The sequence below is a fragment of the Arvicola amphibius genome, chromosome 8, assembly GCF_903992535.2.
Source record: "Arvicola amphibius chromosome 8, mArvAmp1.2, whole genome shotgun sequence".
In the NCBI taxonomy this organism is placed as follows: domain Eukaryota; kingdom Metazoa; phylum Chordata; class Mammalia; order Rodentia; family Cricetidae; genus Arvicola; species Arvicola amphibius.
This window is the reverse complement of record NC_052054.1, coordinates 83866055-83878891: the sequence shown is the minus strand read 5'-3', so window position 1 is coordinate 83878891 and position 12837 is coordinate 83866055. Positions and strand designations below refer to the sequence as shown.

Here is a 12837-nt window from a genome sequence, read left to right as displayed (position 1 = left end):
CCAGAAGAGAGTCGGATTCCTGAAGTTGGAGTACCAGGCTGTTGTGAGCTCCCCCATATTGGTTCTGGCAATGTAACTTTGGTCCTCTGTAAGAACCGTGTGCACCCCCAAGCCACAAGCCATCACTGCAGCTTCCCCCTCGCCCCCCCGCATTGCTACATTTTAGTACTTGCTTGGCTGCAGGTGACTTTGTCTGTGTGGCATGCACAAGGCAGCTCAAGCCTGACTCATGATGCCGCTGGAGGCTGATTAGGGTCCCACGAGACAATGTATTTGTGATTTGTTTTAGTTTGTTTTGTTTCTCTTAGTGCTGGGCCTGGAAAGCAAGCCTCGCCCATGCTAGGCAAGTACTTTATTACTGAGTTTCTGGGATTTTGAGACAACATCTCATTATGTCACACAGGTTGGCTTGGAAGATTGTCTTCCCACCTCAGCCCCCCTTCCCCCCCCCCCCCCAGTGCTGGGATTCACATGTGTACCACATGGCTGGCTGTTGCCAATTTTTTGTTTAATTTTTTGTTTGCTGTTGCTAAACATGCAGGGGTTTTGTTTTGTTTTGTTTTGAGACAGGATCTCCCCATGTAGCCCTGGCTGGCTTCGAATTTACATAGATCAGGCAAGCACAGCAGGGAGCTCCACCAGCCTCTGCTTCTGGTGGGATTAAAGGCACACGCCACCACAACTTGCCATCTTTTAGTCTCAAAGTTTGACACTGGACCTTATGAAAACTATGACTGCAGCATCCAAGGATTTTTTTTTTTTTTTTTTGAAAAGCGAGTTAGATAAATATTAACTGACTCAAGAAAACTGCTTTTGTTGACACTGGAAAAATGTCCCACTTCAGAGTGGCCTCTGTGGCTTCACTACCCACCTGCTGCATTTTCGACTCGTGGGTGCCACACTCTGTCTTGCCTCAGGGGTGTGATGATACCTGGTTCATGCACCTGGGAACTGTCTCACTCAGCTCAGTCCCTGGGCGGGCTTCCCCTGGTCAGCTCTCACACTGACCCAGCCGCCATCTCAGCCAATTGCCCTGATGCTCACCTCCCCTATTTTCACGCATTTGGCGTTTTCTTGTGCTTTTCCGACCCAGTGCCTGACGGCTCCTCCACTGTAATGTTGAGTTCAGAGAGAACATGGACTTCATCCGCACTGTCCACGGACGGGAACCCAAAGCCGCAAAGACTAGCAGGTGAGCTGAGCGTGGTGGCATACACGTGAGGTCCCACCACGCAGGAGGTAAGAATGGATGATCATGAGTCCTTGGCCAAGCTGGACTTCACAGAGAGACAACAGAGCCAAACAAATTACAGCAGAAAAAAAAGAGACCAATGAATGAATTTAATCAACCGGGGTAAGCCAACCTGGGCTAGGTTTTCTGTAATTGAGTATGAGTCCCAAAGCTGGCACACTTCCTTAAAGGTCATGGTAACAGATTTACTTTTTACAGTTCTAGGGATGGAACTCAAGGGCTCACACAACCTAGGCAGGGTCTCTACCACTGAACTATACTCCAGTCTCTCACTGGGGGATTCTAGACAGGAGCTGTGCTGCTGAGCCACACCCCAGCCCCTCACTGGGGGATTCTAGGCAGGGGCTCTACCACTGAGCCACACCCCAGTCATACCACTTTTATTCAGTAAACTAGGGAATCTTTTTCTGTTCTGGAGGCAGAATCATACTAGCTCAGGCAGACCTGGAACTCACTTTACAGATCAGAGTAGACAGGAACTTACAGTGGTCATCTTACCTCGATATTACAAATGATGAGACTGTATAGGTGTGGACCACCATGCCCAGCTTTGGGATCGTTCTTATTCATGTTAGCATCATAAAACCCCTTTTCTAATACCTTATCATCAGGTGTCTTTTGGCTCAGAGGACTAGGTAAGTTCTCACACTCCTGATGTCTGCCACCCAACTGGCTCTTACAGACGTGCAAAGACACTGAGATCTGGACTGGAGAGATGGCTCAGTAGTTAAGAGCACCAGCAGCTGTGGCAGAGAACCTGGGTTCGATTCCCAGCACCGCCATGGCAGCTCATAACTATCTGTAACTCTAGTTCCAGGGGACCTGCCACACTCTCTTGGCTTCTACTGGCACTGCACACATGTGGTGCACAGACAAGCATCCATACACATTAAAGAAAAAGAAGACTCATTTTCTTCACTAAACAGGCAAGACCACTGCTTACAAAGACAGCAGAGCTCCATACAGAGGGCTTCCCCAAAATGGCTGCACTGACCATCACCCACAATCCCCAGGCTGAGATCAGGTGCTGGAATAAAACCCACATCACTAAGCACTAAATGAGCACCGCTTATGTAAATAATCTTAGTAGCAATAATAAGAGAGATAATTGTTCACAGGTGTCATTTCCTGCGGAAAAAAAAATCCACCTTTTCTTCTGAGAGGAAATGCTAATAGTTTCATTCAATTTATGAGTCTTAATTAGCACACTGCTGTTCTAATTATTGTGCGGGGCCTGAAATCATTTTCCTGCACCCTTTTCCCTCTCCTGCACATCCACACTCAATCAGCCACTTCTCTCCTTTATGAATATGCACTTCTGGGCATGTGCACACATCTGCGCATGTCAATCACACAGCACAAAGTGATGGCGTTTGGAAAGCAATCTGTCAGTCTCCGTCTTTGTCAACGGCCCTTTCCCAGTCTCTCTTCTCTTCTTGTGCTCATATACACACAGACGCAAATGTGTCTCGATTTTATTTTTAAGATGTGTTTATTTTTTATGATTATTTCTTTTAATGTACACCGGTACATTTTGACTGCGTGTGTATCTGCGTGAGGGTATTGGAACCTCTGGAGCTGGAGTTACAGAGCTGTGGACTGCCATGCAGTTAATTTAACCCAGGTCCTCTGGAAGAGCAGCCAGTGCTCTTAACCACTGAGCCATCTCTCCAGCTTCACAAATGTATCTTTTCTGGCAATGTAAATAATAAAAAACCTTGAGACAAGCCGGGCGGTGGTGGCACATGCCTTCAATCCCAGCACTCGGGAGGCAGAGGCAGGCGGATCTCTGTGAGTTCGAGACCAGCCTGGTCTACAAGAGCTAGTTCCAGGACAGGCTCTAAAGCTGCAGAGAAACCCTGTCTCGAAAAACCAAAAAAAAAAAAGAAAAAAAAAAAAAAACCTTGAGACAGACTCAACTGTTCTATCCTTTTCTACGTCTCTGATGGCTTTGGTGGGAAGATGTCTCCTTTATTTCCCATCTGTTAGTGGCTGTTTGAATTCCATGTGTACTGCGGTGCACATGGGGAAGGGAGTCGTTTCTCTCCTTCCACTGCTGTGCTGTGTACTACGGTTGGCTGGGAAGCCAGTCTCCCTGCAGTCCTCCTAGCTGCTCCTCCCATCTTGCTGTAGGAGTGCTGGGATTACAGATGCACACCAATGTATACGGCCTTCCTAGATTTTTAACTATGTGTATACATTTATCTCTGTGTAGGTGTATGCACTCAAGCCCAGGTGCCCTCAGAGTCTAGAAGAAACTGGAGTTATGGTTGTGAGCTGCCAAGTGGGTGTTGGGAATTGAATCCAGGTCCTCTGCAAGAGCAGACAGTGCTCTTAACCACTGAGCCATCTACCCAGCTACTGTGTCTGGCTTTCTACATGGGTTATAGTGATCAAAGTTGGGCCTTTGGGCTTGTCTGGTAGTACTTTTATCCACTGAGCCATCTCCTTGGCCACCAGGTTTTTGTTTATGTTTTATTTTTTCAGTGGTTAAGAGCACTGGCTATCCTTCGGATGACCAGGGTTTGCTTCTCATCACCCACATGGCTACTCACAACCACCTATAACTCCAGCTCCAGGGGATCTGGTGCCTATTTCTGGCTTCCATGGACACTGAATCCATGTAGTATACAAACATACATGTAGGCAAAACACCCATACGCATAAATCTTTAAATGTTCTTATACAGTTGGGTGTGGTGGTGGGTGTGGGTGTGGAAGGCTGAAGCGGGAGAACCCTGATGCTGAGGGTAGCTTGGGCTACACAGCGAGGTTTGGGGGAGGGGGAAGAGGAGAGCTAGAGAGAATGAGAGCACAGCTATGCGGGGGAACTCACTGCCCCCATCACTGGTGACTGCTCTACCGGCACAGGTCTCCAGCCCCTCCAATCTGACCTTCAGAGCAACGAAAGACACCTGGGATCATTGAAAAGAGCTTTATTTAGTATATAATCTCCATACGATTCAGTACAACAAATTAGAAATGCTCTGTCTTAAGGTTTTCCCCAAAGGATGCCACAAACGGGAAGGTCAGCTGCTGCCCCACCTGACAACAGACCAGCGCTCCCCCCCCCCCCCCCCCCCCCCCCCGCCTCCCAGCCACAGGCCGCCATGGCCGGAGCAGCCTCAGGCGTGTGAGATGACAGACAGCGTTGAGAACACTTCCGTGACCTCCTTGTGGTTCCCAGCTGTGATTTAAAATCAAATGTTTCAAGTACACTTTGCTAAAGATGAGCTACATTTTTGGGACACATCTTTAACGGCCTCGTTGTTTATGTGCTTGGCTAATACATCCAAAATCAAGTGGTGGTGCCCTCCTCAGGAGCAGAACCCCCGGCGGTCATGGAGGCAGGGACTGTCTATCTCACGGTTACCGCAGGGAACGGTCACCAGTAGTGGACATAGTACCCTGTCTCACGGTTACCACAGGGAACAGTCACCAGTAGTGGACACAGTACCCTATCTATCTCACGGTTACCGCAGGGAACGGTCACCAGTGGTGGACACAGTACCCTGTCTATCTCACGGTTACCGCAGGGAACGGTCACCAGTGGTGGACACAGTACCCTGTCTATCTCAACCTCAGGGAATGGTCACGGGTGGTGGACACAGTACCTTCACTCACTGAAGTCATGGGGCCTTTTACTTCACAGGAGACCTTGTCTGCGGCTCTCTTTCTTGCATAAATCGCACCAATAACATGACTGGGAAAAAAAACATTCTCGAGTCTTCCTGTGAGCTGAGACTTTTTCCTCCAGTGCTAGGGACAGAACCCAGGACCTCAAGCACGCTAGTTCTCTAACTGAGCCACATGCCAGCTTCCGGCTTAGACATTAGAAAGGTGGGGTGAGTATATGACTTAATTCTATGAAGGAACCTAAGCTCGTTAATCTCCTTCGTTTCTATCTCCTAATAATTAATAACTTTTCTGATCACATTTACTTTAAAAAATTTTCCTATTCTTTGAATTATTTGTGTGTGGGAATGGGCCTATGAGTGCTGTGTCTGTTGAGGCCTGAAGAAGGCACTGGATCCTCCTGAAGCTGGAGTTACAGGCAGCTGTGCGCTGGCCAACACTGGTGCTGGGAACCAAACTAGGGTCCTCTGCGTGAGTCATATACACTCTGAACTACTGAACCACTTCTGCAGAGCTGAGCACATTAAATTTAAAGGCAATTTTGATGAGAAATCGACCTTATCAAAGTATCTGACTTTAATTTTTGCAAAAGTATCTCTTTTTCTGTCCGTCTTCTGCACTGCTGGGGATCAAGCCGAGGCTTTTGCAATGCCAGGCAAACACTCTCCTGTCAAGCCACACCCCGGCCCTCTTGTGGTTGGGCTCTGTACTCATAATCAGAAGCAGAATGTGTACCCAGAATCTGGGTTGGGCTAGGACTGGAGCCTGGCACCAGGACTGCAGGCACAAGGCAGGGCCACCTGCCGGATTGCAGCAGGTGGCTTCCAGGAGGGCTGGAGACTTGAGGCTCCAAGGAGTCAGAAGTGGCGTTAATTAAGAGCACTTCTGTTGTACTTAAGAGGTTCTCCCGAGAACTCAGAAGCAAAGCCTAGTGCCTGTTCTATCCAAAGCCACAACTGAATGTTATTGAAGATGTAACAGTGCCCTGGGTCCAAATGGCAGGGAGTGAGGCCTACAGGGCTCTGGCTTCAGCCTGCAGGGCGTGGGGGCAGCAGCCAAGGTGGGCCCTCTTTCCTCCTGTGTGCTCGATGACAAGGTCACAAGCTATATAGTCCAGATCAGAGCTAAAAATATCAAACGTGATTCGCTGAAAGATTTGGTCACCAAGAGTAAAAACTTGTCCTGTACACATCACAGTGTCTCGGGGAGAGGCCGAGGTGAAGACTGGTTTCGGCACTTCTCATTTTTAGGAGACGGTCTGGCAGCAATGGTGCTGTGGAGAGAGCCAGCGCTGATTAGCATGACTGTCACCACGGTAAGGATGTGCATCCAAGTTAAAGTCCACGGCTCTTGGGTACCAAGACGCCAAACACAGAGCGATGAGACAGATACATACAGGAATGTTTAAGACAGATGCAAACTCACCCACAAAGTAACAGTCATAGACACTGTGCCTTACCTGCGCTGTGTTCCATAAGAGTAAGGCACTGGCCCAGAATGTTCCACCAGTGCCGGCAGCCATGGCAGACATGTGACATTGCTGGCTTCATTAAAGTTTTGGCATTAATGAACATGTTTTCTTGCTGTGTTACCCCAAATTATAGTGGTCTCCAACCTCAGGGGTCCAGAAAAGGCAGGATTCCAAAGATCCAGTGGCCTAATTTAAAAACCTAGCTGTCGATGTTTTATTTAAATGAGTTTTGAGTAAAAACCCTGAGCCTGAGGAGACAATGTAATGCATTTCTGAAAGCTACTTAAGTAGCAACCGAGCAGCGAGTCATTGTATGCGCTGCTCTCCATGCCGGTGCTCAAGGGATTTATTGCACTGACGTGAGGAGAAACACTTAAATCACTTCCAAATGGCAAGAGCGGGAGAGAAAGTTAATTTCATTAGCTATCTTGATTTAATTAAGTGGACAATGTGCCTCTATCAGCAGCTTTTACATGCCCCCACCATTAGAAATGAATTATAAAAGCAATTATCAAAAAATTCTGGGCAGGTAACCACTCCTCTCCGCTGTTTACAGTCGAGCATGGCTCGGAGGCACTTGGTCACCTCTTAGGGAGGGAAGTGGCATCTCCGGGGCCGAGAGGGAAGGCTGGAGCCCGCAAGTCACTGAACTTGAGGGTTCAAGATACAGCGTCTTAAAAAGCTCTCAAACTTTGCAAGTTTCTGGGCTATGGAAAAATACAAATGCTAAAAACACAAAAAGTTCATAAAGTTTTGCAAACCCAGTACATTGAAATGAGTAAGAAATGAAGCAAAACTGTTTTACTTGCAAGAGAGACTAAATAGCACGAATGGGCTTGAAAACAGGCCTGTAACAGCAGCACAAGCTACCAGGCTCCATGTACTTCTGCCCCTCGCAGACCTGGAGACCTGTGACACTTGCTGCTTTGAGACAGGCTCTCTCTACATAGCCCAGGCTGGCCTGGGTCTCGCTAGTCTAGGCTGGCCTTGAACTCTCCAGAGTTTTGCCTGCCCTTGCCTCCGAGTGCTGGGATTAAAGGAGAGCGCCACTACACCTGGCCCAGGAACACCCGGACTGCTGAGTCCAGAACTAAAACACACACAGACTCTAAGTCTGCCCCACACTCTGCACACGTGACGTTTTAGAGCACAAATGGAATATTTAAGATTTGAAGACCTAACGTGATTTGTTTCTTCACACGTGAAAGCATGGCAAATTGGAAAATGTTATAAAATTTTAACGAGACGGGACAATAAGCTTTTAAAAAGCCACCGACTGGTCTCAGTGGTAAAGAAATACAATAACTGAGCCATGCAGCCTGTCAACTATGCTCATTCATAACTGGCTCAGGTTCGCTGAAAACCCCAAGCATTTCAGTTTTAAAAAGGCTCTCCTTGTCTGGGCCACCCGTGGGTCCCACACGACGCCCTCAGGCGTATAATCCCCAAGCAGTCTTGGACAGGTGCACGCAGTTAGGCTAAAGAACACTTGTGGAAAAGAGACAGGACGGAGACTGGCGTCAGTGGCAGAGTGTTGGATGACGGCGGGACTGTCTGCAGCTGCCTGGGACCCCAGTGTTCATGCCCCGCTCCTGACTCACAGACACGCCTCAGTCAGCTGTGCATGTGCTGTGGTTTCAGGAATGGACATGGTCACTTGTTTCTGGAGAGTCTGTAGACATGGAATGTCTTGTTCTGGAACACTCTAGTGAAGTGAGCTGCATAGGACGGCAGGTTCCTCTTAATCTCCTCGCAGAAGCGAGGGTGGTCTGCAGGCCTCAAGTCGGGGTCACTCTCTCCTGGCCCATCCATCTCCTGAGACCAAAACAAACCCAAGCACAGCCTGAGTGGTGGTGACCACCTACCCACCTACCCATCCACCGTGGCTTTTGTTTATTCCCTTGCTTAGTTTTGAAACAGGGTCTTTCTGTGTAGCCCTGGGAAGCCTGGAACTCCAGATATAGCCTGCCTCTGCTCTCTGCACGCTGGAATTTAAAGGCGTGTGCCACTATGTCCAGCCCGTATCGTGGTTTTTGGGGACAGGACCTCACTATGTAGCCAGGCTGGCTTAGAGCTCTTGAGCCTCCTGCTCCAGCTTCACGCAGGTTGGTTCTTAAGGCACTGGTCCCCACACCAGCTGGGTCAAAAATCACATTTATAAAGGCCACAAAAATCAGGGTAGGCACTGGATGCTATCAGTTAAAGGGTATTTCAGGGCCAGCTCCGCTCGGAGATCAGATGGCCGCCTCGCTTTCCTCCCTCCAAAGAACAAACCAAGGTTGGAAAGAGAATCCTGTGCCGTGAGACTGTCACTGTCGATGGCAGATCAGAGCCAGAACTCAGATTTCCCTGGGTGCTGGCTAGTTTTCTGTCAACCTGGCAAAACTAGAGCCATCTGCCAGGCAGTGGTGGCGCACACCTTTAATCCCAGCACTTGGGAGGCAGAGGCTGAAGGATCACTGTCAGTTTGAGGCCAGCCTGAACTACAGAGCAAGTTCCAGGACAGCCTCCAAAGTTATACAGAGAAACCCTATCTCAAAAAACCAAAAAAAAATTAAACAAAACAAAACACCCCAAAACAAAAACCCAAAAAACTAGAGCCATCTGAGAAGACAGGATGTTGCCTGTAATCAAGTCTCTGGGGCACTCTGTTGATTGACGTGGGAGGGACTAGCACGGAGGGTGTCCTCTGTGCCACCCCTGGGCTGGTGGTCTTGGGTTCTGTATAAAAGCAGGCTGAGGGTACCGTGGGAAGGAAGCCAGTAAGCAGTGTTCTTCCACAGCCTCTGCTTCAGTCCCTGCTCTGACGTCCCTTCAGGAAGGGCCGTAGGCTGTAAAATGGAATAAATCCTTTCCCCGTCTCTTAGTCAGGGTTTCTAATGCTGTGGAGAGACACCATGGCCACGGCAACTCTGATAAAGAAAACATTTAGTTGAGGCTGCTGTGCATACAGTTAGAGATCCAATCCATTATCACCATGGCAGGGAGCATGGTGGCGTGCAGGCAGACATGGCGCTGGGCAGTGCTACCTCTTGATCAGAAGGCAATAGGAAGTGGCCTCAGTGTCACTCTGAGGGAAGTATGAGCAAAAGAAACCTCAAAGCCTAACCCCATAGTGACACACCTACTCCAACAAGGCCACACCTCCTAATAGTACCACTTCCTTTCAAACCACTGCGCCTCTCAGGTATTTGCTGCAGTACTGAAAGCTACCTGAGCCATGCTGTTCCTAGAAGCACGCTATCCTGTCCCATCCACAGACGTTAAACACAGAGAACTTCAACAATTGGAGTCAATCCCCAAACTCAGATGCCAAGTGAGGAAAAGCGACACGCAGACTCCCACACGGGCAGGTGTGTGTTCTGCTCAGCCTTCGGGCAGTTGCTGCTTACTCCTTTCCTTGGGTAAGGAACCTCTACTTTCCACCTTCAGGTTGTTTGTGGATTTAGGCTGGTTGCCACACACCATTAGCCACGCCACATCCCCAAAGGGACGAAGATCCCATTTACCGTGACCTGGCTCAGCTCCCAATTTCCCTTTCTCTAAGGGAGACACAGCCTGTTCTGCTGTGGAGGGCAAGCTTAGTTACCCTGAGGCTGTGTGTGTGGTGGACAAGAGAGAGCAGGATGTATGGGTCACAGAGCCTGGGAAAAAGAGGGGGGCCCGCTGCCTTGTGCTTAAATATGTGCCAACAGGATGCTTTGGAACTGTGTGGATAGGCAGGTTCGTTGTATACAGCAGAAAAATATTCTTTACAAATAAAATGTATGCAGTGTGGCATCATGCCAAACAGCCAAAGGCAGAAAGGTGCTCTGGATCCTCCCTGTCCCCTGGCCCAGTCCCTGCTGTCACTAAAGACCAGGTCTACAAACGTCTGCTCATAATGTCATGCACACATGTGGTCCAAAGTGAAGGGCACCACTTGGGATTCGTCCTGGATTTCCGCCCTATCTGAGGGATCCCTGAGATGAAGAAGCAACGTGCTCACGTGTCCATTGGCGACGTCCAGCAAATCACGCAGCCGGCAGCCCCTCTGGTGCCTGCGTTCATAGCAGATACTATCTTCTAGGATCACAAAGTCAGTGCCGAAGGACCTCAGGAGTGAGTGCACTTCCTCTGGGGACCTCTTGGCGTAGATCTGATAAACCTTCAAAATGAGATAAAAAGGAAAAGGACACAGTCTCTCAATTGCCTGGCAGTTAATGAAGGAAGGGGGAAACATCCCCAGGGGGCGGTGCTAAGACCCGACACTCAAATCCCCATGCTGCCCAGGCCACTCTTGTCCTGTCAATCACAGTCTGGAGTAGGAAGGTAGGGAATTTCCAAATGGGTATTGTAATTATCCAATAGGAAGAGGGAATAGGAGTCACAATGAATACATCTAGCTTAGACGTAAAAAAGACCTGGATTCAGAGTTAATCATTGTAGGTTCCGAATATACTTATCAGATGATAATTCTAAGAATTATTAAACATGAGTGAGTCAACAAGACAAGCGGGTTGGTGGTACCATTTGGCGCATGTGTCTGAGAGGGAGACCTGGTTTCCCATCATAGTATAAGTGAGAACAGGGACCCAGGGAATCTGCAGTAGCGGCCTTTCTCTGGGGGTGCCCTGCCCTCTTCTGGTCCACCACCATGTATCCTGAGCACACACTTCTGGGAGAAGGCATCTTAGGGCACAGCACGGGGATGTGAGAGGTGCTGCTTCCTCTGTGGCCCTGAGTCCTGATCCATGGCTGTGTGAGAAGGCCTGATACCCCAAGAGGCATCCACACCGCTCAGGTCAGCAGGGGGCCTCGGCTGAAGTATACTGAAGATTCTAAGTCGCGACTGCTGGCAGGGGCTGAAGAGAGGGCTCGGAGGTTAGGAGTGTACGCTGTTCTTGCAGCGGGCTGAAGTTCAGTTCCCAGCACCCATGCTGAGTAGTTCACAACTGCCTGTAACTCTAGCTCTAGAATCTGATGCCTGTGGCCTCTGTGGGCACTGTACACCTGTGCACAACCAGCAACACCCCCAAAGACCCCATCTATACATAATTAAAAATAAACTTTAAAAAGAACAGTAGCGGTTAGTATGAACCAGGCACATGAGGACAGGCCTGTAATCCCGGTACTCAGAAGGCTGAGGCAGGAGGATGACAAATTTGAGGCTAGCCTGGGCAACAAAGTGAGACCCAATATAAAAAATTAAAGATAGAAAGAAGGTGAGCTTTCTAAAACATTCAGCAGTGTGAATCCTCGGTACTCGGGTAGCAGGTGCCTTCCTGTACTGCTGACTGACACAGAAACAGAAAGGACCTGTCCGGAGGGCGCCTTGATAGACCTAAGAACCTGACACGCCAGCAGACACCACACAGAAAAGACACACTCAGTTTCCCTCTCTTGGCCACTCTGCGCATGTTCATGCAAGACAGAAACGGCCCAAATGACTGAAGAAACCCGTCACACCCACTCTCAGTGTTTACAGCTTTAAAGATGGCCAGGAGGGCAGGGTTGTGGCTTGGTAGCAGTGCTCACTTTTCCTCTGAAGCCTACTACATACAGTACCACTGCACTGGCATAGTTATCCCCAGAATACAGTGTCACGAAAAAGGAAGGTGGCCTACGGCAGTTCTTTGTAAGGAGACTAAGAAAGGATAGAGAGATGGCTCAGTGGTTAAGAGCAGGTACTATTCTTGTACAGGACCCAAGTTCAGTTCCCGGAACCCATATCAGGAGGTTTATAATCACTTTTAACACAGGCTTCATTGGGAATCTGATGCCCTCTTCTGGCCTCTGTGGGCACTGCACTCAAGGGCACATACCCACATATAGGCACGCACAAACAAACATACATGCTATTTGTCTCCTGGGAAGGCGTGGGTAGTAGCTAGGATACAGAGATTGGGCGAACATGCTTCAGGCCATTCCCTTCTGTATACTTTGAACTTTGTGGCTGTATTTAAACAAACAGCAACAGTGAACACCCCCCCAACACACTCACACACACCTGGAGCAGCCTGCAGCTAGTTTATGAGACATGACCAGTAAGTCTCCAATTCTATTCCCTTTCAAAATCACAAGCTTCAAGAGCCTTGGCCTAAACGCTGCCTCCCACACATCTCAGGGCATTTATTCTCTAAGCACTCTCCCTACCTACGAGAAGTATGTGCTGTACCCAGCCCCATGTTCTTATGCCCTGGCTTCTTCCCAAGCTAAAGGCTGGAGGTGTGTAGCATGCAGCCCATCACCCTGGCACAGGGAGACACGTCCTCTGCCCTCAGTGGCAGCACAGGACACTGAGAAGTGAGCACAGGCAAAGATGGGCCTCACCGCTTGGGTCCGCTCTCTCAGGCTTTTGTCTTCATAGTGTGGGTGGTTGGTGAGGGTTCGTCCCGTGCACAGCTTGACTCCAGCCAGCAGCTGCATGCTCCCAGCGAACACAGCCTTTCTTGGTGTGTTAGAGCTACAAAGTTTGAGAGTGTGGATTAACCCCAACA

At 49.1% G+C, this 12837-nt stretch overlaps 1 protein-coding gene across 1 annotated transcript in view; it reads right to left on the bottom strand.

Moving 5' to 3' along the window:
* Positions 1–4172: 4172 nt before the first annotated feature.
* Dpy19l3 (dpy-19 like C-mannosyltransferase 3) overlaps positions 4173–12837 on the bottom strand; it is a 69435-nt gene continuing 60770 nt past the window's right edge. The window contains exons 17-19 of the mRNA XM_038339612.2: positions 12671–12803; positions 10347–10505; positions 4173–8173 (exon numbers count right to left, since the gene is read on the bottom strand). Coding sequence (XP_038195540.1) covers positions 8012–8173; positions 10347–10505; positions 12671–12803 — 454 coding nt within the window. The 3' untranslated portion in view covers positions 4173–8011. The remainder of the gene's footprint in view (positions 8174–10346; positions 10506–12670; positions 12804–12837) is intronic.